Here is a 27,034-nt window from a genome sequence, read left to right on the forward strand (position 1 = left end):
CCATAGTTTTAGCTTAAAAGTCAACCCGTCGTAATTAACGATTAACTTTACGATAAATCACAAATGGTCCAGTGGTTTGTCGAATCAAAGGTAGTTATATGTTGGTAATCATGTGGGCATTAAACCCCAAAAAGGGCACCCTCTGATTCCCACTCTAACTAGTCCGAATGTCGAGTCAAACTTGCTTAGAAAAAGTCAACAGAATGCTATTTTGCGATTTTATGCATAATCGGTAATGTAGATAGCATGTAACCTGTTTTAACACTCATATAACATGATAATAAGTATATTAACTAGTCTAAGCTTGTTTGATCCGACCACTTACTGTTTTGACCCGGTTCGGAACCGAAAGTCGCAAAACTTTGACTTTTGCTTTGACTTCAGTTCTGACCCGTTATGGTATGATTTAGATATGCCTTAGGACTCTCTTAGGACCAGGTTACATGATGGTATAACCCTCTGTGACCGGTTCGTTGTTTGTCCAAGTCTTTAACACATTTCCGTTAAATGCTTAAAAGTTGACCGTAACGCCCTTTTTAATTTAAAACGAGAATTTCGGACATGTGAAAGGACCATAACCTTAGTTACTGATTTCTAAACATGTTCCTAAAATTTCACGTCAATCCGAGGTCCAGAATAGGAGTTATGCTAAATAGCGCAATTACGGAAACTTTAGTAATAAAATGGCGCAATTAGCATAACGCCTATCTAAACCCAGATTTCGACACCAAACCTTTTACACACTGATGTAAAATAATATTATGGGATTTTTAAAGATTTTTAATTATTTTTAACCTGCTCATAACCTGCGGTTATGGCATCGGTTCGGTAATTACCGAATATACCCTTTTCGGACATAACTTGAGTTCTACAAGGTCTTTTGACCCGATTCCAGTTGCTACTGATTTTAAATAATAAATAAAGTATTTTGGACTTTATAAACTGTTCAAAAAACTCAGATTTCCTGTAGAACTCAGAAACCTCTTCTATGATCTTTAAAATGACCGAAGTACCCCTACGGGGCATAAAATGGATTTAAACTCGTTACGGGCATTATGGAAGGTATCCTACTGATACCACAACCTCTTTAAAGCATATTGACTTAGGAAACCAGTGTAGGACTTTTACGGTTACCCGTTACGCCTTTTGCGCGCACGGTTCGGCTTATGTAGCTAGTTTACATAAACTAGCCGAAACGGGTCAAACCTTATTGTTTTGACCTCAAAATCCAGAGTGTGATTATATTACCCATATAAAACAAGTCTTCAAACTTGTCGGGTCTGAATCACATTCCATTCCCGGTTTTCGCCTTTCACGCGATTAACCGTAAATATCCTTTGAAACTGACCGGTCTAAGCTAAGGCTAAATTAAAGACCCGTTAGGATTCTAATAGGTTGATTTAAACCTTCGTTCCAGAATAGGAGACCAGTAAAAGAAACTTGCATTGTTTATTAAGGATTTATACTTGCTCAGGTAAATACTTTTAACTTATTTTCCGTTATACGGGCTTGGGTTACGGTATTTAAAATACCGCTTGGTCGGGCAATTGACCCCAACTCATTAGTAGTTGGGTACTATCAATGTGACCCGTTTAAAAACTTGTTTTGTTGGCTTTACGCCTTTGGGAGCTTAATGACCATGTCCCGGATATCCTTGGCATCATTTTACGAAATGGCCACGACCCCGACACACGGGTGTAGGCGTACACCCGTAATGTGTCTATATTATTAAAGGTATAACCGATGGTTTTCCCGCCACGGCTTTATGCTTTGTGGCGTGTCTATTAACCTTTAACCCGGCACGACCCGGGCGACCGAACGCATAGTAACATGTAATTCTTTTACAAGATTTAATTATAAATTATCCCAAGTTATCAAGAGTTTGTGCCTTGTGCATTCAAATCAATTTTATTAAACATTTTACAAAAGTGTCGGTTGAATGTATTTACCAGTGTAAACTGACGTATTTTCCCCAAAAAGATTAAATGCAGGTTCTAAGCGTAATTGGCTGGATATTTCTCCTTAGCATCAATAAAGAGTCTCGCAAGCTTAAGATGCCTACATCTGTTGAACAATACTTATATTTTATTTTGATCCTCTGTGGATTATATTTCGACAATTGTGATACTTTGATATTACATTCAAAGGTTGAAATATATTTATCTTTATGCTTCCGTTGTGCATTTATATATTGTGTGGTTTGACGATATTGTTGCCAACTACGTCACGGTAATCCCCCACCGGGCCCACCACCGGTGAAACACGTGGAAATTGGGGTGTGACAATAACCATTTTTTCTTTGAAAAACCCACAAAGCACACCCCGCGTTGCGGCGGGGCGTAAAACGACGTCAAATAGTACTAATGTCACACAGCCGTCATCGACCGCGGTGTATGAGCTGTTTTATTGTCCATGAGTTTGCCATTCAATGATTTTGTTTCCAAGCAGACTAGTGGGAATGCCTGCGCGTTGCAGCGGGTGTCTCGACTATAACAGATTCAATTATAATTTATGTTACAAACCACAAACCATTCCGGGTTTCAAACATTTTATTCCTTTCCAACGGAAAATAGCTATAGAACCTATAAGATTACAAATTTTTTTTACACCAAGTATGACCGTTTAATGGCCAATGACTTGATTTTGATATCATCTTACACATAAAAAAGCTAACCTTTAACAGGTTCCAGTCAGCTAAACATGATTAATCGGATATTGTTGAGCATGTTAAACACGATCATACCTCGTAGGGAAGTAATAAACCTGGAACAGCATAACAATCCAGTTACATTTCAATAAACTCTATAATCTAGAGTTTCTGGTAATGCAACTGTGTTGATTAACTTTGCGAGTGTGATGCATCGACGAATCAAATTTGCACATCTTGAAACACTTAGACTATCTCCAATGCTAAGGTGCCCTTAGGCATCCTTAGCTGCCTAGTCAGCTGCCACATCATATCATTACAAATCCTTAAAAACCATAATTTTATCTCCAACCATACAAATATCCTTACATATCCTTACATTTTCCACATCATTACTTATTTTTTAATTTAAACTTAATTATCTAAATTATTAAAATGTAACTGTATTATAATTAAATGATTATACAACCAATATATGTAAATAAATAATATTTAAAATATAACTAGTTATTATAAAAAATATTAAACAAAATCAACTCCAAATATAACTTGCATGATCTTGAAAAAAGGTTACTAATTTAAATATTCATATCACTCTCTCTTATTTATCTTATTTACTGTGTCCACATACTAAAAAGTAAAAACAAATAAAAACTCTTTCTCAAATATCAAAACCCACTTCTCTCCTCTCTCTTTCTGAAAGATTAGCCACCATCGACATGACAGCCCCTTGATCACACCACCGAAGCAGCACCACTTCAACAAACCGCTCTCATCTCTCTTTGTTCATTTGTCTGTTCATGTATGCTTAGAAAAGTTTATATATCAAATTAATGTTTATTAATAAATCACAGTTGAATAAAAAAATCATAAAATAAAGGAATTGGCACAAAAACCCAAATTTTCTATGCCCTTGCAGATGGACATGCACTTCGGATCTCTTCCTTTCAAACCATCTCCAATGCATCTGAAAAAAGAGATGAAATCCACATCATCACGGGCGTACACACTTCGGATGCGTTGAGGATAGTCTTATAAAAGTAAACAGACCATACGTTTCTGGTAAAATTGTTTTTAATTTTCTTTGACCAACCCTATATGACGATATTTGCAAGTTATTTTAAAAAACTGAAAACGGAAATCATATGTGTAAGTCACCTGGGAAGTACCTTGTCGCGAGATTCATCCAGGCAAAATCGCTAACGATTTTAACCTTCAGCCCATCCACAAACAGATATGAAATGAAAAACCAAAGAATAAAATAGAATAAAGTGCATAAAGGGGTAACGGCCATGAAGTGGGAGTAAATTACGTTTTTGACCCCTGTGGTTATATCACTTTTACTATATTAGCCTAAAATAAGAATTTTTAACATATCTGCTCCCAAGGTCTCTATAACTAACCATTTTGGCCCCTAAGTCTAACCATTTTGCCCCCTAAGGTCAAGAGAAAAGAAAGTATGAAAAAAAAAACTTGGTAAACCCTATAACCAACATACACCGAATCAAACGCAAAAAACAAGCCCGAATATACACACAGGTTGACATCGGTTTTTAGGTGCTGTGAAAACGGGATTCAAATTTCTTAAAGTGGACCGAGGCCAGTAAAAAGCATAGATAAGTATCAAACAACACAACTACTTGAAAAAAACTTTATAAACAATCTGATCAACTAAGTTGATCAAGAAAAACATCTATTAAAAGATTGGGAAAATACGTAACACCACTAATTAAGAAGTCTTTTTTCAAAAGAAGTAAGGAAGGAAAATCAAGAGAAAATAATTGGTAAACTGTACAAACAAGTTAACATGTGAAAGAAGTATCCCATAATGTTCAAGTAAAATAAAAAACAGTGTTTATACATCCTGATGTTTTGAGCCCAAATTACCAAGCAAGAGTCATTAAAACTATTAGTCTAAACAACAGACATTTAAATTCACAGTTTATCAATCAAACAATGTAATAAATCACTAAAACAATAAGTCTATTATTAAGAATATATAATTTATTCTGGTATCAAATTCCTAAAACAGGTAAGAAGAACTCAAAATCATACCCTTGAGATATGTCCCATATAAAAGATTAACAAATTCAAATCACATAACCATACAATCAAGAAAACTAAAGCACATTTAGACCAAAAGAACATCAATCAGATGATACAACAATACAATACAATACAAAACTATAACTGTTAAACAATGAAATTAAAAGAAAAACAGAGAATTTTTCGAACCAGAAGATTTCCAATATCAATTCGGGTAGCAGCACTAAATTTTTCGAACCAAAAGATTTCCAATATCAATTCGGCACCAACTTTTGGCGTATTCTGTATTAGTGCCGGTTTTTACCTTCATGTACTGATACCGAACAGGACTGTCCCGGTATTTTCGATACCAGTACTGGTTCGATATCGGTTGATACCAAGCTTATCCGAACCCCTGATATTAAAAAAAGGATTAAAGTTAAGAAGTAAAGAAAATAACTATTATTATAATATTAAAATAATAAAAATATTAATAATATTAAAAAAACTATCCATTTAAGTTCATTTATTAACATATAGTAAAAACTATTCATTTAAGTTCATTTATTAACAAATAATAATAATAATAATAATAATAATAATTATCTAGAACCAAATGCCAATTAGTATAAACTAGTAATTAGACCCGCGCGTTTTACGGCGTAGGTACTTTGAAATTTTCAAAGTTGAGGAGGTGTAAAAAGGGAGTAATAGTGCAAAGCGTAAAAAACGCAAAGTGTTGGGATTGAACCCTACCAAAGGAACAGATAATGAAAGCCAAAACCGGATCACAACAGTGGATTCAGAATAAGCAGCTGTTTACACTTGGCTTTCCCCTTGACAGTGGTAATCTAACAGCTGATGGATCTTAAGTACTGCTCACTATAACAACTGATGAACCAAACACTGATGAAACTCTAAAGACTGCTAAAGACAAACACTGTTGCTCTATCTACTGTCGTTTCCTAAGTACTGCTGAAGACACAAGCACTGCTCATTCAAGGACTGATCACCTTTGAAGAAAGCACTGATGCTCAACATCAGTGCTCAAGCTACAACAGCGGAACGATGAAGCAGTAGTTATCTCTTGTTTTGTATTTTACTTATAATCAGTTGTTAAACATCAGTAGTTTGTGTAGAACAGTGTTTATAGGTTGTTAGGTTGTTAGATGTCACTATCATGGTGACGTCAGCTGAGATGCCTCAGTGGTTTGGTTTGCCTATAAATGGAGCAGTACCGTGTACTGTTACATTTGATTGACTGAGTGGTTTCTTCTCCTCCAGTCTAATCATTTCATCTTGTGCAACCAACCTTGGAGTATCAGGCTGAGGGGGAGCTTAGTTTTGTAAGCATGCTTGTAATCATTTGCTTTGTAATTGAATCATTCAACTTAATGAGAAAGCATTTGTTTACTAAACTATTTTCTCACTTGATTGTGTTTACAAGTTTGTTTTCCATTTCCGCTGCACTTAATCTTATTTTATATTCATTGATTTGTCAAATTCTTACAGACAAGCACAATCATGACAGCCTCCGATCCTAATACAAAGTCTAAAACTTAAGCGGTTGGTCACGGTAACAATGAAGTAATAGTGCAAGGGGTAAAATACAAAGCTTAAAACTTGACTAAAACCGTAAATTGCAAAGAGGAGTTAGTATTTAAGAAACAACACACAAAGCATAAGGGCCAAAATCATAAATTTCAAAAAAAAAAAAAAAGATAAAAAAAGAAACCCAAAAGTTGATGGGTTGGTGGTGGAAATACCACCGACATACCCTTTTGATATATTGCTAGGTTGTTGCTATATGCCGCACGTTGCGGCAGCGTCACTTAAGTTGTTTATAGCCGGCAACAGTCTTGAGACTGCTAAAAAACTTCATGTTTTATGTTGACAGGGGTTATATTGGCACAAAAGGTCATCTTGTTTTCCCCGTAAGAGCCAGGACTTGCATTCCTGTACGCAAAAGCCCTTTGTTGGTCTTCCTATTTCAACTACTACAAACACAAGAGTCAGCCGCCGACACGGCAATAGCTCTTGCCTTCTATTGGGCAAAATGGGCGGTAGGGGAATAGTCCCAGGCAGCTGTCTGGTATACTCTGGCACTCCCCTATTGGCCCAACAAATTTACGATTTTATCCCCCTTTAAAATTACGATTTTGCCATCAGTTAAAAATTATGTTCTTGCCCTCACTTAAAAATAAATTTACGCTTATGATCCCAGCTAAATATTTCAATTTTCCCCCGGTTAAAAATTACGATTTTGCCCCGTTTCAATTTACAATTTTGCCATTAGTTTTTTTCCCTTAAAAATACGATTTTCCCATCAGTTCAAATTTATGTTTTTACCCTCACTTAAAAATAAATTTACGCTTTTGCTCCCAGCTAAAAATTCCAATTTTGCACTCGGTTCAAAATTACGATTTTGCCCCGTATAAATGTATAGCTTTGCCATTAGTTTTTTTCTCACAGCCAAGTTACGATTTTACCCTCAACTTAAATTTACATTTTCCCTATCGTTTTTGTTTGCTTTCCTGGTGCCATTACAAGTTTGTCCCCAGTGTAAAATTACAGTCGTGCCGGCAACTTCCTGGCACTCCCCTATTGGTCCATTTAGTTTACAATTTATCCCCAAATTAAAATTATGATTTGGCCCTCAGTTAAAAATTACGTTTTTCCCATCGTTTTAGTTTTTTTTACCAAAACTATAAAGGTTTTTTGTTTTAATTGGTTTACTCGATTTACTTTTTTTCCATGTCAAGGAGTTGCCTAACACTAGCTCATTAGTCCTGAAAAATTACATTTTTGACATGAGCCCAAAATTACTGTCTTATCATCGTCTTTGTGTTTTTTTCCTAGCAAAATTATAGTAGTCTTTTTTTAATTGGTTGAGAATTATTCGGTCATCGCCCCGCAACGCGGGCGGGGCATCTACTAGTTATTATACACATACACTAGAGGCATAGGCTTTGTGGTTTTCCAAAAGGTGGTCATAGCATTCCTAAACGTTATGCAGTTTTCGAAAAGTTGTTGATGTCTTCTTACATCTCTTGGTTACGTCGGGTGCTTTGCTTTCTTGTCCGAATCTGTTTATGAAATGGTATCTTTTTGGTTAGTAACAGTTAAAACAAAAATACAGGTACAACTAGTTTTAGACTTGGTACCATTTGGGTGATCAACTAAAAGATTCAATTAAGACAAACCCACCCACAATCAGCACATTACTCGTAAGTATATATATGTGAGTAATTTAAATTTAATTTTAATTTTAGCACTTACATTGTAATTGACACTATTGCAGCATAATAGAAAAACAAAATAACTAAATTTGTTGCATTACGATATTTTCAAAATGTGGGTTCCTTGGTTTAAAAAAGCGCGAGGCGCTCCGAAGCGTTTTGGTTCCAAAAGCTTTAAGCGAAGCTTCAAGCCCGAAGCGAGAGCTTCACGTATACGAAGCGCTCAAAATAAAAAAAATATTTGTACACATCAATATGACATATTCAACCTGTTAATCAATAATAAACACAAAAACATGATTAAAAAACATAGTTAAAACATAAATTAAAGTCGATTATTGGAGAAAGTACGAAGAATCGATGGAGAAGAGAAGATGTTTACTAACGTTCTTTTTTTAGGGTAAAGAAGTAGCGGGCCTCAATTAAACCCTATTAGAGACTATTGAGCCTAAAAAAACCCAAATCTGACCTGATTGGGCTGAAGCGTCACTTTAAACCAATGGCGCTTCGGGCTTAAAGCGTGCTTCAAAACTCTTTAAGTGATTTGACGCCTCAAAGCAAAAAAAACGACAATCCTAGCGCTTCATCGCCTCACGCTTTAAGCTCGCTTTTTTAAACCAAGGTGGGTTCATTGATAATTGTATTTACAGCTATATCAATGTTCATGTTGAAAATATTAACAAATTAATGGTATATTTTTGCATTATTAGTTTTAAAATATTGATGTAAAACAGTAGATTATTATCTTTTATTTGATCTATTTAGTTGATTTAAAAGTAATATGTGTAAGCATCTTAAAATCATCAAAAAAAAGTTTTAAATCTTACTATTGTGGTTCAAACCACCCAGTCACGCCATAAACGACCAAACCGTCGAATATTTTTTCCTTGTGTTATGACCAGGTATGTATGTATTCAAGTCTTAACAACTGAAAAGTTAAGATATTACCACATAACTGAGTAAACCAACAATCAACCGTATACACAAGGAGTGAACGAACGAAGAAGAAACTTACCTCAAGGCTGAACGACAGAGACTCGCTTAGGTATCGCAGATCCAGGAAAAGAAGCAAAGAACGGCCCTGCCCAATTCTGGAACCCACCATCCTCCATTCTCCTTCAATAAGCAGTGGGCCTAGCTAGCTAAACTCCTTGAAGATAAATCATTTTCTAATTTGCCATCTCCTGCAACTTCTTCACCCCTTGTTGCCAATGCTCAGACAAGTGCCCCCCTATTCTAAATCCGCCCCCTGCCGCCTGCACCAGTTTCCGTCCCATAGCCTCTTCCATCTGCCAGGTTGTCCCCCAAGTAGTTGCAATAATTCGGTGCTGCTAGATTGTGTTTTCGATGCCCAGAAAAATTTCAATCGGGTCATAAGTTAAGCGGCAATCTTACCTGGCCAGAAGGCGTTTGGCTGAAGAAAAAATGCAAGATTATGAGCGGTTGAGGCGGTGGAAGACGGAGGGATGATGCCATGGCGGTGGAAAGCGGAGCGGTGGTAGAGGAAATCCCAAATTGAAGCAGTAGGGTTTCAAGGGAATGTGATCTGATATGGAAGGGTAATTTCGTAATTTGTTGGTGAATGTAGCACCGACTTTGTGCTTTAAGATGTAGTATAATATAATAGGTAACGGTGGCACCATTTACAACAAAACCATGTTAAAAGCTTAACTTAGAGCTAATCTGAGTCTCCCCATGAGAGTTCAAAATATAACCTTGTGACATAATGTTGTCGGAGGGTGGTTCAAAGACCTCGATCTCAGACCCGTTCTAACGAGCTTTCATGGTTTTGTAGATCTAGATGGAGATTTTGAAGACGAGGTGTGGTAAGATCATCATCTTAAAAGTTCTTACAATCGTGGAAACACAATCCTAAACCGCCCGGCTTGAATTTGTTTCTTCAAATTGAATCCATTTTAGCCTTTAGCATGTAATTATTCAGTGCTTAACACTACTAGAAAACAGTCACCTATGTGACAGCCAAATTTGTAGCAAATCTGTGGAAAACTGGCGTTACCCACAAATTTCCGACAAAAAAGTTGGTGCGAAATAAACTTGTCGAAAAGTGAGCTAGCAACAAAAATACGACAAACTTTGCTACAAAATGCCAACAAAAATATTTTGACGCACAATTTGCTACAAAATTCCGACAAATATATTACCAACATTTTGTAATAGATAAACAAAAACTATATTATGATTATTAAACATAAGAACCTCTACTTTTCTTCCTGGATAACAAGTTTACCCTCCACAAACTCACAAGACTGAAACTGAACCCCAAGTCGCCTTTGAAGCTTCTTAACGACGAAAACTTCCGACTCCTCACAAATGGTAACCACCGAACCCTTTCGGCCAAGCCGGCCCGTTCTTCCAGCTCGATGCGCATAGTGAACCGAGTCAGTAGGCAAGTCCACATTAACCACAAGATCACAGTTGGATACATCTAAACCTCTAGCCGATAACTCGTTTGTCACCAGTACCCTTATTTCACCTTTCTTGAACTTCTTCAAGATTGTCGATCTCGCAAGCTTGCCAAGATCACCGTGTAGTTCTTCCGCAACCAGCCCGCGAGCTTGTAGCTTGTAAACCGCATCTTTTAGTTGCCGCGTGTGGTTCATGAAAACAATAACTGTTTTTGCATTGAGAGCATGCACACATCTTCTCACAGTGTCGACTTTATGTTGCATTCTTGACAGACAATAGTAATGTTTTAACGACGGTGGTAGACTCTCGGAAACCCCGTCACTCTGCTGCAAATCGGACCCCGGGTTTGGCCCGGGTGACAAGTTAACGGGCCCAGGTGGGCGAGAGACCGATTCAAGCGGGCTCACCTTTTTGGCTTGCACGAGCATGGGTTCACAACCCCAACTCCTGGCTGCTCGTACTACCGCAAACGGAACTGTTGCAGACACCATGATCGTTTGTCTCTCGACCCGTTTCTTGACTACGGTTTCCGAGTTCTGGGCCAGGCCAGAACTGGGTTTCTTCCCCACGTGTTCGACTATTCGATGCATATCTTCTCGGAAATTAAACGATAAAAGCTGATCAATTTCATCCAAGACGAGGTGCCGACAGCCGTGCGTGTGAAGCTTCCCCGCAGCACTAATTTCCGCGATTCTCCCGGGTGTTCCCACAACGATAACGGGCTTATTTTTTCTTAGCGCTTCTTCTTGCCGTGACCTGTTTGCACCCCCGACAAGTTGTTGAACGAATTTCTTATTTTCGGGCCCTAGTAACTTCTCGATCTCTCGCACAATCTGCATACCGAGCTCTCGTGAAGGTACGATAATCACCGCTTCTATATCGGTTTTCTTTCCGGATTCTTTGTTGTCAACGGGTGAACCTGAACCCTTGAGTGGGCCTACTTCTGACAGTATCGGAAGAACATACGCCAATGTTTTTCCGGACCCCGTGTATGATTGAATCACGACATCATGATTGTTACGGACTGTCGGGATGGCTGCTGACTGGACGTCGGTCGGAACGTTAAAACCTTCTCTCTCTAGCGCCTCAATCAACAACGGCGGAAGGCCGAGTTCGGAAAATGATTTTGCAGAAAACGGGGCTGATTCAATTTCGATTGGATTTTCAACCGCAACAGCTTTTGGTTTGACTTTGACTCTCTTGATTTTGACTTCTTCTTCGACTTGACCTTGGATGACTTGAAGAGTGGAAACCGTTGGTCTAACCTTATTTGTCTCGAGCTTTGCGGTTGGCTCATCCCGATTCTTGAAACCAAGGCTTTCTAGAGTTAATGGGCCGTGTGTAGTACCGAATCGGTTCAATATGTAAGCGCTTTTGTGAAATGAAGCGGCTTTTGAAATCTTTGGGAGTTTTTTTATGGAGAGTGTATCTCCAACGAGAAAAAGAAAACGCGTTGCTACTAAAGCTGCCATCTTTCGCTGTGATTCTCTGAATTAGTGAATTTAATACTTTAATGTCTATCCATAGTAGCCATTAGCGAAACCTAGAATTAAGCACAAACAACATACGTTTAAGATTTTAGCAAAAAGATTTTACAAGAACAAACAATTTTGGAAGAGGTCAATAGCTGCAGAGCATAGTGATGGTCATGGCACGATTTTCGTTTTGGTTCGTCCGGTCCAATTCGCGGTACGAACAGGATCCGGGTTCGCAAGGGATCGCGTTTCCGACGACGCAACAATTCAAATGTAATAGAGAAGAAATGGTGGCTAATCGAACCTTACCTGCTTGCTTGCTGGCTGATTGAACCTTACCTTCCCTCCCTGCTGAATCGTAGAATGAAAGAAAGAAGATCTCTCAGTCGGCTGTTTGTTTTTCAGGTTTAGATAGAAGATGGAGCAGCGAACGGATAAGAGGACGGCTGCCTTATTTAGTTTAGGGTTGTTTTAATTTTAGTTTTAATTTTATTTCTATTTTTATTTTAACTATATATTATTATTATTATTATTATTATTATTATTATTATTATTATTATTATTATTATTATTATTATTACTATTATTATTATTATTATTATTATTAGCATGATAAAAGAAATTTAATCTATTTTTATCATGTATACTTAAATTATTTTTAGTTTTTTTATTTACTCTAACTTTGTTGTTAACATGATTTTTATTTTTTACCCAGTATAGTTAAATTATTTTGAGTTTTTTTTACATACTCTCTTTTTTGCTGTTAACATGGTTTTTCATGCCATGTGTCTTTTTCTTTTTCTACATCAAACACATTTCTCTATCATTTTCTCACTAGTTCCAGAATGTTATTTTATCATAAAAAAAAACCATCACCTGCCCAACTCCTTCTGCATTTTGCAAAACATGGCTTCCGTAAGCCACTTCCTTCTTCAGAGGAAGTTCTTATTTCCGTAAAGCGTTGTATTTTCTTTTTATTACTGGAGCGTAACCTACTCACAATTTATCTGCAAAAGTTTTTTTTTTTTTTTTGAAGTATGGGCCCTTAACGAATCTAAAGACAATATGGGGAAGCGTGGTGAAAAGCTAACATGGATATTAGACTTTTAAAAAACATTTGATCATACATCTTTTATATGTCCAAGAGAGATGAACATGTTAATAGTAATAAAAAAAGTTGTTTGATCTGATTAGGAATGTGATAAAGTGTTAACAGATTTTTCGGTATAGAAGTTAATAAGATATTTGACCAGTTGAATGGGACGAGTTTTCGACCAAGGTTGCGAGTCGCAACCACCTGCTTCCGACTCGGAATCTCTCGGTTTCGACACGAAACTAAACACCATAGGACTCGAGACCAGCCGCTTGCGAGTCGAGACCACCTCGGTTCTGACTCGGGACGTAACCCGAAACCTTGAGGTTTCGACTAATGAACTTGTCACTCTAGATCATTGGTTTCGACTCGAGATCTTGTGTTTCGACTGATGTTTCACTCGAAACCAACTTTAACATCCACTTGGGCCATACGCTGATCATTGGCCCATCAGCAAAACTTGGGCCTTACACTGTTTACTGATTTACATATTGGGCTTTCGTTAAAAGTCTAAGCCTGGCCCACATACTTTATGTGCTATGTGACTAGCCTAACTTGCATGCTATATGTTTTATGTGATGAATACATTAGATGTAATATAACACCCCGAAAATATAAATCTTTATATTATAAATTAAATGTCAGATATAAATAAGATAAAATAACTAGGAATAAATAACCTAGTTAATCACAAGTCTTGTAGTAATAAGAAAACTTGGTTGAAACACCCTAAATAAAACTTGAGGAAAGTTGAAGGGTCAAAAGAGACAAAACTAAAAATGGTTTTTATTAAATAAAACATAAAAACCCAAAACATACACACACTGTGTGTTCTGGTCGTAGAAAACACAGGGGGCGAACAAGACTTCTCCAACCTAACCCTAACTTGCTCAAATTGATCGAATTGAAAGACCAAATCAGTCCCAAATCGAAATCCAAACTCATATTAGTGATTACCTAAGTGAAGGGATCACAAGGCAAGGGAATCGAGTCTTCAAGTGGACAAGCCGGAGCGGATATGCAGTTGAAGGGAACACTATAAAGGTACGTAACTACGGTTTCGTTACGTTAATATTTACATCGAAATGCCAATAAAAATAAGTACGTTATTAATTACGTGTCGTAATCAGGGGCGGACCTACCTACACCCGTGGGTGGGTGGCCACACCCCTTGAAAAAAAATTAATGTTAAATTCCTGTAAAATCTCGACCGCACTCTTTGGAAATTTTCACCCGCACCCCTTGAGAAATTTCAACCGCCCCCTTTAGAAAAAAAATCATATTTTTAATAAAAAAATTTGTAATAAACACTGATTTTTATAAAAATTTAACCTAAACACTGATTTTTATAAAAATTTAACCCACTATAAAAAATTCTTAGGTCCGCTACTGGTCGAGTGGTCGTAATGTGATGCTTTAACAATAATAATAATATATTGTATAATAGAGCAACAAGGCTATAGGGTGTGATCATGACCATCCACGTCAGTGTCATGTCATTTACCTTTAATCCACTAATACCATCCAAAATCACTACCCTAAGGGTGTGATCATAACCCAAGCTATTATCCCCTTATTTATATTTTATCTTTGTCTAAAGAAAAAGCAAAAGATTTCTTGAAAAATGGAAAGGAGAACCATGGTTGTTATGGTTTACTCCATACAAACCATAGTGGATCCGACAATGGGTGGTGTAGCCTTTCATTCATGTTCCTAGATAGCGAATCATGTCTCAACCATGATCCCCACACCCTCTAGCTTAATAAAATCTTAATATAAAAATAATATATTATATCCATTGTTAGTTTAGGAATTTATAATATAGGGTAGATGTGTATATCATGGTTGGTTTTGTGAATAATCTTTATTGTCCTATGTATTTTGCACTAAAATCTCTTGATTATCATCCTAATAACTTGTTGATTATAATTTTGATACAGATTTTATTTTATGAGAAAAACTATTACAACAATTTATGTAATTAAGAGTTAAACGGTTCAAAAACGCCCCAAGTGTAAACTCAATGTACCAAGCAAACGAAATTCCGTTTAGCGGATTTTCCGTAGCAATCCTCTAAAACATGGATAGATTAATCCTAATTTTGCTTTTTAAAATTTGTGGAAATAATCAACAAAATGACGTCACAACCACCGCCACCACCAACACAACCACAACCGCCACCTTCTTCCACCGGAGAACAACCAGAAACCGATCACATTAACCGCCTCCCGGACGAACTACTTCTCCTAATATGCACCAAAATCAACAACGCAAAATCTCTCTGCATTTGCAACCTAATCTCCAAACGTTTCTCCACCGTCGTCCGCCAAACGCCTTCGTTATTCCTCACATTTCCTCACCGGAATCCTAACAACAAAGACGAAAATCTACCTAAAAAACTCTTCAATTACTTATCTCAATCATTCTTCCGGAAGCCTCCGCCGAACAATTTCGACGGAGCGTTGTTCCAATCGGCGATCGATTCGCTAAAAGGCTTTCAAAACGTTAGAGATCTACGAATCGAACTACCTTCGTTCCAGCACGACGAATCGATCCGCAACTGGCACGCGGAGTTCGGTAGAGGCGCAAACGTATGCGTGATTCTGTTCGCAACGTCGTTACGTGACTTACGTCATCAATCACCGTCGTCAAATCACCAGATCCAAATCCAGAATCCAGATCACGCATCGTTAACGAATCATTTGCTACAATCGCGAATCGCGTCATCGAACCAGTGCTTTCGAGAAGCCACGTGGCGGCAGCATGTCCTCCGGCACGTGGTGGAGAATCACCGCCGGACGTTAGAAACTGCTGAGATCTGTGACTCGGAACAAAAAGGAAAAGTTGTGGTTAATGATAAGCAACAGGTGAATGATTTGTTAGATCCGGAGGTGAAGTTACCGGCGTCTGGATATGGAAAGCTTTGGCATGTGCAGGTGCTCCGGCTGCCGGAATCACGGTGTGTGTTGTACGGTGCGACGGTTGTGGCGATCCGGCGTACGGATGAGAGTGAAGAAGAGTGTGAGGATGTTGGTGTGAAGCATTTGATGAAGAAGAGGTGTGAAGTTGATGAGCATGGGCTTTTATGGGAAGTTTTGAGACATATTCTTGAGAATCATGCACCCGCAAGGTCTCTTAATATTAATGCAGCCAGAAGATGAAACTAGGGATTAGCATTTGGTATCGGGTATCGGTACCGAACCGGGTATATTTGGTACCGGTATCAGTTCTCGTTTTTCTCCTTTTTCGGTACCAGTATCGGTACGATACCAGTATTTACGGGTAAAACACCGGTAAGTATCGATACCACTTTTCTCCGTTTTTCGGTACCGGTACTTTCGGTACCGAACAGGTACCGTGCTCATCCCTATATGAAACTATTGATACTTTTTGTAACATATAATCATATATTTAATTGTATATATACAAGTGTTTGAAATATAAATCATATACACAAAAATGTGTCTTAAGTGTGTTTGAATAGATGTTCAAACATGCAAGATGTTCATACGAATGCTGAACTAAAATTCTTGACGTGTAAGTTTTATTTTTATTTTTGGTTTATGTGTTCATTCTTAGTTCATAATCACAATGGTTTGTTACGTTAAACGTGATATGAAAATACTTTATTGTGTTGCGACAACATCGATATGGCTAAGGAGATGGTCTGGACGTTACCAAGCTTAGCACCTCCGGTGTTAGAATCATAGTTGTTAAAATCCGTCGCCTCTTGCGCCTAGACCCATTTTCCAAGCCAGGTGAACAAATTGCGCTTTAAGTCGAGGCAATTGCGCTTTTATTCTCCAGGTGATGGTTCAGGCGCAAATTCACAGATTCCAAAGGCGCAAATTCACAGATTCCGGAGACTTTCTGGCAAAATTTTAGCCAAATTTCTACTTTTATCTAAGATAAACTACTTTTCTACACTAATACACTAATAATTTAGAACTTTGGTACTAAATACATGATATTAAATGTTATATAATCGCTTATGTTTATTTTATTTGAAGAATAGTATTATTTTTGTAATACATAATATATTTAAAAAAAATCATTGTGCGCTTTTTTTTCTCTTAGACCCTCGTTTTTTTGCGCTTTGCGTCTAAACCTCAAGCGAGACCTATGTGCCTTTAGTGCGCCTAACGCCTTTAATAACTATGGTTAGAATAAGTAATTGGATCTTTGGACGTGATAAATAAATACTTTCTCTGCAAGAGGGAAAGAACGTAAAAATTCTCTTTTTTCTAGAACATACTTAACTTGAGGCTTCTATAGAACACTCATTCGAGCCAAATCAGTATCAAATATAAACAAGTAACAATTGTTTAACTTGAATACTATTGCATCATTATTATGAATTAAGTAAAAGATTAAAAACACCAAAAGAAACGATTTCAAACCATAACAACAACACGCTCAAGCAATATAAATTAATAAGCTTCAGGATGGGCAGCAGCATATGCCTCAATAGCCTTATAGGTTTTCTCGTATAGTTCTTTTTCAAAGTTAAGAAACTCAGTTGATGGCTTCTCATCACCTTTGCAGTTATAAACGACTATCTGCTTGAATACACATCCTTCATCATCAGTAGGTATAACCTTAACATAATGGTTTATGGAGTCTAATATACCCATCAAGTTGTCGCCTTCAAAAAACGTGTAGCTGTAAACAAAGTTGATTTCATCAATAGCATCTTGCTTAAACTTGCCACTTGTGAATGGAACATCTATGTAAAGTAGTTTATGCTCAGAAAGAAACTATAACAAACACAATTGAAAAATAGAAAAAAGAAACCGCATTGTACTTATAAGGGTGATGATGTAACTTCTTACCATCGCCAAATGTGAATAGCCTTATAGTTCCAACACCACCGTCACCATCGAGTATCTCAATCGACTTGAACACTTGAGGAATGACCTTAGGTGCTAAAGTATGAAAGGCGTTAATCATCTCAAAAACCGTCTCAGGGGGATATGCAGAAGCAATCTCAACTTCAACACTAGTTGTATTCATGACTAATTTGTTTGATAGATAGCATGTAAGAAAATTAAAGGATTTTGTTTTGATGATAGATGAGTAAAGTTTATGGTACTTAATAGGATGGAAAAGTTGTAAGGATTGAAATGTTAAATGTTAGATTATTGAAAGCACATCAACTTTGACCGCTCTTGTGGGATAATATAGCATTGTACCTATAACTAAATTTCATAGACTAAGAAAATTGTAATAATGAATGCATTCAAAATCAACTACCTTAAATTATTCTAAAATTTGACCTAATCAGTGTCCGGTGTCCCTATTTGAATATCATAAATCATTAACCATAAATTAACCAGTTTGTGACCTTTAATGATAATTTAATTTTAACTAATTATAATCATTATTATTATACATATGAATTAGTAACCTCCATGAACACTGAAACTACTAATTATTGCTTAATAATTTATTTTAGTGAAAGGTTGTGGGTGGTGGCAACGATGGTGGGTTGTGGTATTATTTACGATGGGTGAAGTGGATGAAATGGAATGGAATGAAATGGAATGAAAAAAAAACAGGGGGGGGGGGATCGTGTAATGGGCGATGCTATTCCATTGACCAACCAAGTTCTTAATTTAAGTCTGCTAACGAGCTGTTATGAAGTTGTTACACGTTCGATAAGTGTTCAACAAGGGCTTATAAAACAAGTGAGATATCTTGTTCAACAAGGGCTTATAAAACAAGTGAGATATCTTGTTATCGGCAAAAGATATGTGTCTAAAAAAATTATAACTAAGTTCATTATTAAGGTCATGACAATAACATCTTTTGTTAAAAGAACACTGAATTTGGAACCAAACAAACCAAATTAAAACTATTAATATGAATTAACCCATGACCCATCATTCTTTATCATATCAATTGGAACTTATATACCAATCAAATAAATTGTCCAAATATATGATAGCAAATGAATATTTAGGGGTAAGTTTAATTAGAATTATTGGTGTAAAAAAATAACATTAGCCGTTCAAAAAAATATGATAGCAAATCATATTAGAAGTAAAAGAGAAGCACAAATTTCAAACCATATCAGAACTCCTTAATACGAGATACATCAATAAGTTTCAGGATGTTCAGCGGCATAAGCCTCCATAGCCTTATATGTTTTCTCGTACATATCTTTTATGAAGTTAAGCGTTTCTACAGATGGCTTTTCTTCCCCTTTGCAGTTATAAACGACTTTCTGGGTGAATATGCTTCCTCCCTCGGCGGTAGGTATAATCTTGATATGGTAGTTGATGGTATCTATTATGCCCATCAAGTTGTCTCCTTCAAAAAATGTGTTGTCAAAGGTGAAGTTGCTTGCATCAATGCCATCTTGCCTATACTTTGTGTTTGTGAATGGCAAACCTATTTGAAGTAATTATGTTTAGAAAAAAAAAAAAAAAAAAAGACATACAAGGAATAAATATTGACAAACAAACTAGAACCAATTTTGACCCATTACTCAGCCCAACCCGCCCGTTTTACAAGGAATAGTGAGGCAGTTACATATAGAGGTGTCAATCGTGTTGGGTTGGCGGGTTAACGGGTTGCGGATTAAAACGTTCAACCCGAACCCGACCCATATTATTATTCGGGTCAAAGATTTCAACCCGACCCGTTTAACCCGTATTTTTAAATGAGTCATACAAGTTAACAATTTATAAGCGAGTTGTTGGTCCTAAGCAGGTTGAGTGTGACAATTAAATGATATAATGTGTCAAAACTGACATAATTATGATTAACCATGTAAAATAGAAACGAAAAAAGAACAAAATATAAAAGTTTTTTTTTTCTACATAGTTAAACGGGTTAATGGGTTAACCCGTTTTATACGGGTCAACCCGAACCAGACCCATTTTTAATACAAGTCAACCCAAACCCAACATGTTTTCAAACGGGTCGTGTTAGTCAACCCAAACCTGTTTTTTTCGTGTCGGGTTGACGAGTCATGTCAAGAATTGCCGCCTCTAGTTACTTACCGTCACCAAATGTTAAAAGCCTTATGGTTCCAACACCTCCATCGCCTTCGATTATCTCGATGGACTTGAACACTTGAGGGTTGACCTTGGGTGTGATGATATGGAAGTCACCATAGATTTTGAATACCTTCTCAGCAGGGAATGAAGAAGCAATCTCGATCTGGAAACTTGCAGTACTCATGATTAACTTGTTGTTTTGATGATTAGATTTAATGGGAACCCAATGTTTAGGATTTTTTTTCAGTTAGTATTTATAGGATGTAAGAGTATGCCAAATTGGAATTTTCGAATGCTGAATTCCTGGAGAGCATGTCAACTTTGACCGTGCTGGCTGCTTGCAGTTCTTTTGGAATAATATAGTGTTATAAAATGAAATTTACAAATTACAAATAATTATTCTCTCGACTTTTTTCCTAAGAAACCACTCAACTTACAGGCATAGTCGCATAGAATAATTAGATTCTTCATGTTTTGTTTGTTCACATAAAATGTTTATGTGGGTAATTTGTGTATCTATTTGTGTTTATTGGGCCTTTTATAAAATTAGAATTGATTCCCTGCGGTGTGTGATTTGAGCGTGCGTTTTTTTTTTTTAATTGTCTTTGAAGAGAAAATAATGAGTGATTACATTTCCAACCCTTTAGATACAAAGTTGTTTGAGAAATCAATTCTAGTCGGATCTCATGCTGTATTAATGCGGTTGAACCCACATCTTACCGCAATTTTGTATTTATTAATCGTAGTTGGATCTCATGGACTGTTTCAAATCAAACTTTTCAAGTAATTATAGGCTTTTAGTAAATATACACACGACACAAATATTAAACTCATATGACTTCATAAAAATTAATTATATTTATTATTCATTTTAGTTTTAATTATAAAATAAGGATGTTACCTCAAAAGAATATAATTAATTAATTAGATATAGAAGTCATGAGAATTACAACAATATTAATTTAGATTTTTCATGTAAAATATGTATTTATTAATGAGATGACATCACATTCCCCATGGTTGGATAAGATTATGTTTGTGAGTCACCTACGTGTTAATGTAATTTTCAATGTAGCTAACAACTTCTGAAATTATATATATAATAATGTGCTAAAATATAATCTTCTTATACAAAAATTGCTACTATTATTAATATTTTTATAATTGTTGTTATTATTATCAAATGTCACTCTATATGCACTCATTCAATATATGACTTTGTGAGTTTATACAAAGTTTAACATTTTATAATTATTATATGAGTTGTTTGAATGTGTTCTTTGATTTTGTAAGAACTTGTTTTGGAAAATTAGTGTGCTATATAATGAATATATATTCATTAGAATTTCTTTTGGATATATTAGGGACTGAATATGTGAATGTGTTATGCATGAGGCCATGAGGGTAGATAGAGCGAGCATGAGAAAAGATCATAATCTATTAATCTTAATGGACCAGGCCAATGTGCTGAGCCTAACTAGGCCCGGCCCGTACATTAAACTCAATACGAAAGATATGTCTACAAAATCTTCACTCAAGTGTCAACCTCAGTTCGAGTCTTAACTAGAGGAGAACTGTGCATAAAAAACCTGAACCCGGACCCGGGTTTTATAAAAACCGGGTATTGTAAACCCGAACCTGGGTTTTTCAACCCGATTAATACCCAGGTTTTATCTATACCTGGGTTTTGTTAATAGTCGTACCCGGGTTTTACAATACCCGTACCCGGGTTTTTTTAATACCCGCACCGGGTTTTTTGATACCCGATTATGTATGCAATTTTATGATATGTAATCTTGTAATATTTCTAAGTTTCTAACATATTGGAAGTTTTGTGTTATAAGTTTTAAAGTATATAAACCAAAAATGGAGTTGGAAACATAAAAATACAAAAAAAATATGAAATAAAAAGCCACGACATCGGGTTTTTTGCATACCCGTATAGGGTTTTCTAATACCCGACCCCGGAAACTGGGTTTTTATTATACCCGCAAATAGGGTATTTTAATACCCGGATACAAAAAATCCGGACCCGGACCCGAACCCGGCACACCGGGTATGGTTTTCCTAGCCAATACTCGAACCCAACCCGGGTATTACCAATACCCGAAAAACCAATACCCGGTCATACCCGTACCCAAGTATATACCCGAACTCGGGTATTCAAAAAACCCGGTTATGTGCACCTCTAGTTTTAAGTGAATGAACTAGCGAAATCTATACACGATGACAAAACTAACACCAAACAAAGTATTATGGCCGGCCCTGGAGGTGGGCGGGGAGGACCACCGGCCAGGGCCCGATATTTCGAGGGCACGCTTTTTTATGAAAAAAAGCCGACATGTATATGTAAAATATTTTTTTAATAGGGTACACCCATACAAACACTAACATAGGCCCCCTTACAAAACTATCCTTATGGTTTATATTGGTTATTAACCCCTTTGGTATTAGGTTTAGACCTTTAGTGAGCCAAATACCCAATTTCGTTAAGGTCTAAGGGCACATTTTTTCGAGCTCGAACAGGGTACACGAATTCACAGGACCGACCCTGCAAAGTAAAATGTTGGAAAATTACATGGGCTTAGTTGCTATGAAAAAACATCCTTTATAAATACTGCAATTTCTTTTTTACTAGCATCCTTTTATTTTCAAATCAAAATCGTCGTTCCTTCTGGTTTTGTTTGCCCTCAAAATACACGGTCATTCGGATCTTAAATTGGACCAGTTGTACTTTTGTGGTCGTAAGAGTAATCACATTGAAGGCTTTATAATTATAATTTCTACATAATATTGAGGAAATAACTAAAACACCACTCTGTTGGTTTTTTTGTAATAGAGAAATATTTTATAGAAAACTAAAATATATCTCTACATTTTGGAGGCTCATATTCAACACACTATATTATATAATAAATGTATAAAAAATTAATAATGAAAGTGTTTGTGAGTAAGATAGAGCAAAATTAGCAAAATTTAGTGATAATGTGGTTTTTAGTTAAATTATAAAAATGAAGATGAGGCCTGAATATAAATGCTCTAATGAACTAGAGTTTCAAGTAGCAATAGAACATTGTTGGTGTCACATTGTGGGCTTTTTCTTTTTCTGGGTTGCCCAAGTTATCTAATCAAAGGCTTAAAGCCCATTTGAGAATAACAAATGATTAATTAAACTATCATGTTGATTGTTCCAATGATCAATTTGTTGGCTTAATTTATCTTTTTTTAACATATTTTGTTTTAACCTACAAGATGATAAAACACATAGAGAATATAACAAAAGCATAATTAAACAGTTAAGCTACATTAACAAGTTTTCTTAAATAAACCTCTTAACTAAACTTTTATTATTGATTTTAACTTGAAGCCATCTTCATCACTGTGGTGATATCCTGACCGCCGTCACCATCGGTTTCCACTGTATCATCTGAAACGGCAACCAAAACCCTAGCCACCACTCTGGGTGCCGTTGTTGAGTGCCGCTCCGGTGACCGGAAACCCCGATACCACTGTCATTTCCGCAAGTGGCTCGCCACTATGTCACACTCTCTTTCCTATCTTTCTTTCTTAGATTTCCGGTTCTCTCCAATGTTAAATGCGGTTTGGTGTTGATGAATGGACTTTTGGGATGACATCCAATGTTAAATGCGGTTTGGTGTTGATGAATGGACTTTTGGGATGACAGGGAAAAATAAAAAAAAAAAAAAACTCAAGGGATTACACATGGATTATATTGTGAAATTCCTTACATACCCTTAATATTGTGTTTTAATAGTAAGGACAATTGTCAAACAAAAAAAATTAAAAAATAGAAAGAAGGTGGTAGTGGAAGTTGCGGTGGAAAGGGGAATCACACCCCCCTCAAGTGAAAAAAAAAAAAGAAAAGAAAAGAAAATAAAGTGCAATATGATGTGACGCTGAGATGGTTGGGTGAAAAACAAACCACATGCATAACCTAATTGATGCATGGTTTTGTGACCCAAATGTAGCGTACATGGCATTACTTGACCAAGAATACGCTATAGTGCACCGAATATACACAAACACATACACAAAAAAATCAAATACATAGTACTAAAAATGATGTGAAGGTGTGAAATTATACACCATTGATCGAAACTAATTCAAAGTTGAGATCCTAGGATGTGCTACCTAACTAAGAGTAACAGGTGTGAGTATTGAAATATACATTTTATAAAAAAATAAAAAAGCTTTTTTTTATAACATCAATGTACCTTACAACAATGAGTAATTATTTAATATATCTTTACGTAATTATAAGCATAAGTTGCGTGAATCCTTACTATTGTTTACATCGTGTCACTTAGCTTTTAGGTAATTAAGTTAACCATAAAAAATGTATTTACTTCTACAAAGAAAGTAATAAACTGTGACCAAGGCAATAACATCTTCTTTTAAAAGGGTTAATGAAGCTAGTTTAATGTTATAGAAAAACAAATTAATACACAAATAATATTATTTAGCCAAAGTATTGGATATAATCACTCATTGTTATTCATCGGTATTATATAGAAACCGGTTACAATGACAACTGTTTAACTTGAATACTACTGCTTTATTATTCATCGGTATTATATAGAAACCGGTTACAGTAACAACTATTTAACTTGAATACTACTCCAACATACCATTATTATGAATAAAAACACCGAACGAAACGATTTCAGATAACGACACACATTCATGCAATACATATTAATTATAAACTTCAGGATGGGCAGCAGCATAAGCCTCGATAGCCTTGTAGGTTTTCTCATATAGTTCTTTCTCAAAGTTAAGAACGTCAACAGGTGGCTTCTCATCACCTTTGCAGTTATAAATGACTGTCTGTTTAAAAACACATCCTCCCTCAGCAGATGGTACAATCTTGACATGATGGTTTATGGAGTCTAATATCCCCATCAAGTTATCGCCTTCAAAAAATGTGTAGTTGTAGATAAAGTTGCTTACGTCGATGACATCTTGCTTAAACTTTCCACTTGTGAATGGAATATCTGTGTTAATTAATTTATTGTCAGAAAATAAAAAGTATGACAAATAAATTGATAACAATTTTTTTTTTTGCATCCATTACGAATATATTCCTAAGTCGCATTAACAAAAAAAATGATCATATGGGTGATAATGTAACTTCTTACCATCGCCAAATGTGAATAGCCTTATAGTTCCAACACCTCCATCGCCCTCAAGTATCTCAATGGACTTGAATGCTTGAGGACTGACCTTGGGTGCGATATCATGGAATTTATTGAAAACCTTAAAAACCGTCTCAGCGGGGTATGTAGAAGCAACCTCAACTTCAATGCTAGCGGTAGTCATGATTTAATAGAGATACTGTGTAAGAAAGTAAAGTAGAAACACTTTTGTTTTGATGATGCATGACTAGATTTTGTGGTATTTATAGATTGGAAAAGCCGAGATGAGTGACACATTCGAATGTTAGATGCTTAGATTCCTAAGAGCACATAAACTTTGACCGGTCTTGTGGAATAATATAGCATAGTATATGTGTTCAAAGTCAAAGTTATTAAAAAGAAGAAAATTGGAAAAACAATGAATGCATCCAAAACCTAACAACCTTAAATTATTGTAAAATTTGAGTTGGGTACTATAAAAGAAGGGTCAAATGTAGACAATATGAAAACGAAAGGATGAGAATTGTAAAATAAGTATGTTCTCGAACGATAAACATCACGCAAAGATGACGAATGTAAATTTATATTTATATATGATAAAAAACAAATGGAATGAACAGTGATTTCTTATTATTAAATTAAAATTTTAGAATTATTTAAAATTAGAATTAATAGTAACATCATTAAGAGATGAGCAAATGGTATCGGGTATAGTTACCGGTCTCAAATTTACCAAATCGGTGTATTTTCGGTACCGGTTCTGCACAGGTATTCACCAGTTTTTACCCTCAAATACCGGTGTCATACCAGTATATATATGATAAAAAACAAATGGAATGAACAGTGATTTCTTATTATTAAATTAAAATTTTAGAATTATTTAAAATTAGAATTAATAGTAACATCATTAAGAGATGAGCAAATGGTATCGGGTATAGTTACCGGTCTCAAATTTACCAAATCGGTGTATTTTCGGTACCGGTTCTGCACAGGTATTCACCAGTCTTTACCCTCAAATACCGGTGTCATACCAGTACCGACCGGTACCGAACCGTACCATACTAGGTATATTTGGTACCGGTACCCACTTTTGGGGATCTTGGTAACGGTATTTTTGGTACCGGTTGGTAACGAGCTCATCAAATCCTGTAGCAACGCAGCAATGCAAGTAATTGCATCATTTAGATTACTTTTCATACACACAGTAACTAAATTATATTTCGTTTGAATGAGGTTTTATATACACAACTTATTTTGCTTTCTTTTTTGTCTTTTTCTGTAATGAATAAATTGTAGCATGTAAAATTAACTTGGATATTTAGAATATTAACGAGCAAATCGTATCAAATCCTGTAAACGAACCGGTATCGTATCGGTACCAAATTTACTATACCAAATCATTTTCGGTACCAATTTGGTACCCACCTGTTGGCGTTTTCAGAATCGTTACTTTCGGTTCGACACCTATCTAGCACCATACCTGTATTTATTGATTTTTACCTTCAAATACCATACCGTATTATACCGAGCATTTTCGGTGCCGGTACCTAATTTCGATGATTTTCCGGATCAGTACTTTCGCTGCCGTTACCGGTACCGAGCTCATCCATATTTTAACGTGTTAGCACCGTAATAACTGAACCGAAAACAACCAAATTTCCAACGTGTATAACGTGTGGGTCCTATTATTATATATTAAGTTATTTAAAATCGCTTTTTTATGACGGGGTGACTATCCTTACCACGTCATTTTATTTATGTTTTGCTATTTGATATCTGTTTGCCGTTGTTGACACGCCTTTTGTAGTTATCGGGTCCCGCCGCAACGCGCGGGATGAAAATAACTAGTTAAAATAGTTCTAGAACATTACGTACTCAATAATGTTCAACTATGCAAGAGTGTCAACTATAAAGTAAATTACAACTACAAGCCAAACCATAGTTAAGGCTTGCTTTTTTATCTTTTAA

General features: G+C 36.0%; 5 protein-coding genes across 5 annotated transcripts; 1 reads left to right on the plus strand and 4 right to left on the minus strand.

Annotated features, from left to right (window-relative positions):
- Window positions 1-9,982: 9,982 nt before the first annotated feature.
- LOC110930785 (DEAD-box ATP-dependent RNA helicase 47, mitochondrial) lies at window positions 9,983-12,268 on the minus strand. The gene is made up of 2 exons (XM_022174170.2): window positions 12,123-12,268; window positions 9,983-11,881 (listed from the first exon to the last, which is right to left on the minus strand). Exon 2 carries the CDS (start codon window positions 11,808-11,810, stop codon window positions 10,131-10,133), a length of 1,680 nt encoding a protein of 559 aa, XP_022029862.1. The 5' UTR covers window positions 11,811-11,881; window positions 12,123-12,268; the 3' UTR covers window positions 9,983-10,130.
- Window positions 12,269-15,041: 2,773 nt separating this feature from the next.
- On the plus strand, window positions 15,042-16,067 carry LOC110930786 (F-box protein At4g18380). Its single transcript, XM_022174172.2, has one exon. It carries the CDS (start codon window positions 15,042-15,044, stop codon window positions 16,065-16,067), a length of 1,026 nt encoding a protein of 341 aa, XP_022029864.1.
- Window positions 16,068-17,230: 1,163 nt separating this feature from the next.
- On the minus strand, window positions 17,231-17,954 carry LOC110928328 (root allergen protein). The gene is made up of 2 exons (XM_022171388.2): window positions 17,739-17,954; window positions 17,231-17,632 (listed from the first exon to the last, which is right to left on the minus strand). The coding sequence occupies exons 1-2, from the start codon at window positions 17,917-17,919 to the stop codon at window positions 17,337-17,339; spliced, it is 477 nt and encodes a 158-aa protein (XP_022027080.1). The 5' UTR covers window positions 17,920-17,954; the 3' UTR covers window positions 17,231-17,336.
- Window positions 17,955-18,915: 961 nt separating this feature from the next.
- On the minus strand, window positions 18,916-20,128 carry LOC110930787 (root allergen protein). The gene is made up of 2 exons (XM_022174173.2): window positions 19,914-20,128; window positions 18,916-19,299 (listed from the first exon to the last, which is right to left on the minus strand). The coding sequence occupies exons 1-2, from the start codon at window positions 20,092-20,094 to the stop codon at window positions 19,004-19,006; spliced, it is 477 nt and encodes a 158-aa protein (XP_022029865.1). The 5' UTR covers window positions 20,095-20,128; the 3' UTR covers window positions 18,916-19,003.
- A 4,274-nt stretch (window positions 20,129-24,402) lies between these two features.
- LOC110930788 (root allergen protein) lies at window positions 24,403-25,310 on the minus strand. Its single transcript, XM_022174174.2, has 2 exons — window positions 25,070-25,310; window positions 24,403-24,925 (listed from the first exon to the last, which is right to left on the minus strand). The coding sequence occupies exons 1-2, from the start codon at window positions 25,248-25,250 to the stop codon at window positions 24,627-24,629; spliced, it is 480 nt and encodes a 159-aa protein (XP_022029866.1). The 5' UTR covers window positions 25,251-25,310; the 3' UTR covers window positions 24,403-24,626.
- Between the last annotated feature and the right edge of the window lie 1,724 nt (window positions 25,311-27,034).

The sequence above is a fragment of the Helianthus annuus genome, chromosome 3 (genome assembly GCF_002127325.2).
Source record: "Helianthus annuus cultivar XRQ/B chromosome 3, HanXRQr2.0-SUNRISE, whole genome shotgun sequence".
Classification (NCBI taxonomy): domain Eukaryota; kingdom Viridiplantae; phylum Streptophyta; class Magnoliopsida; order Asterales; family Asteraceae; genus Helianthus; species Helianthus annuus.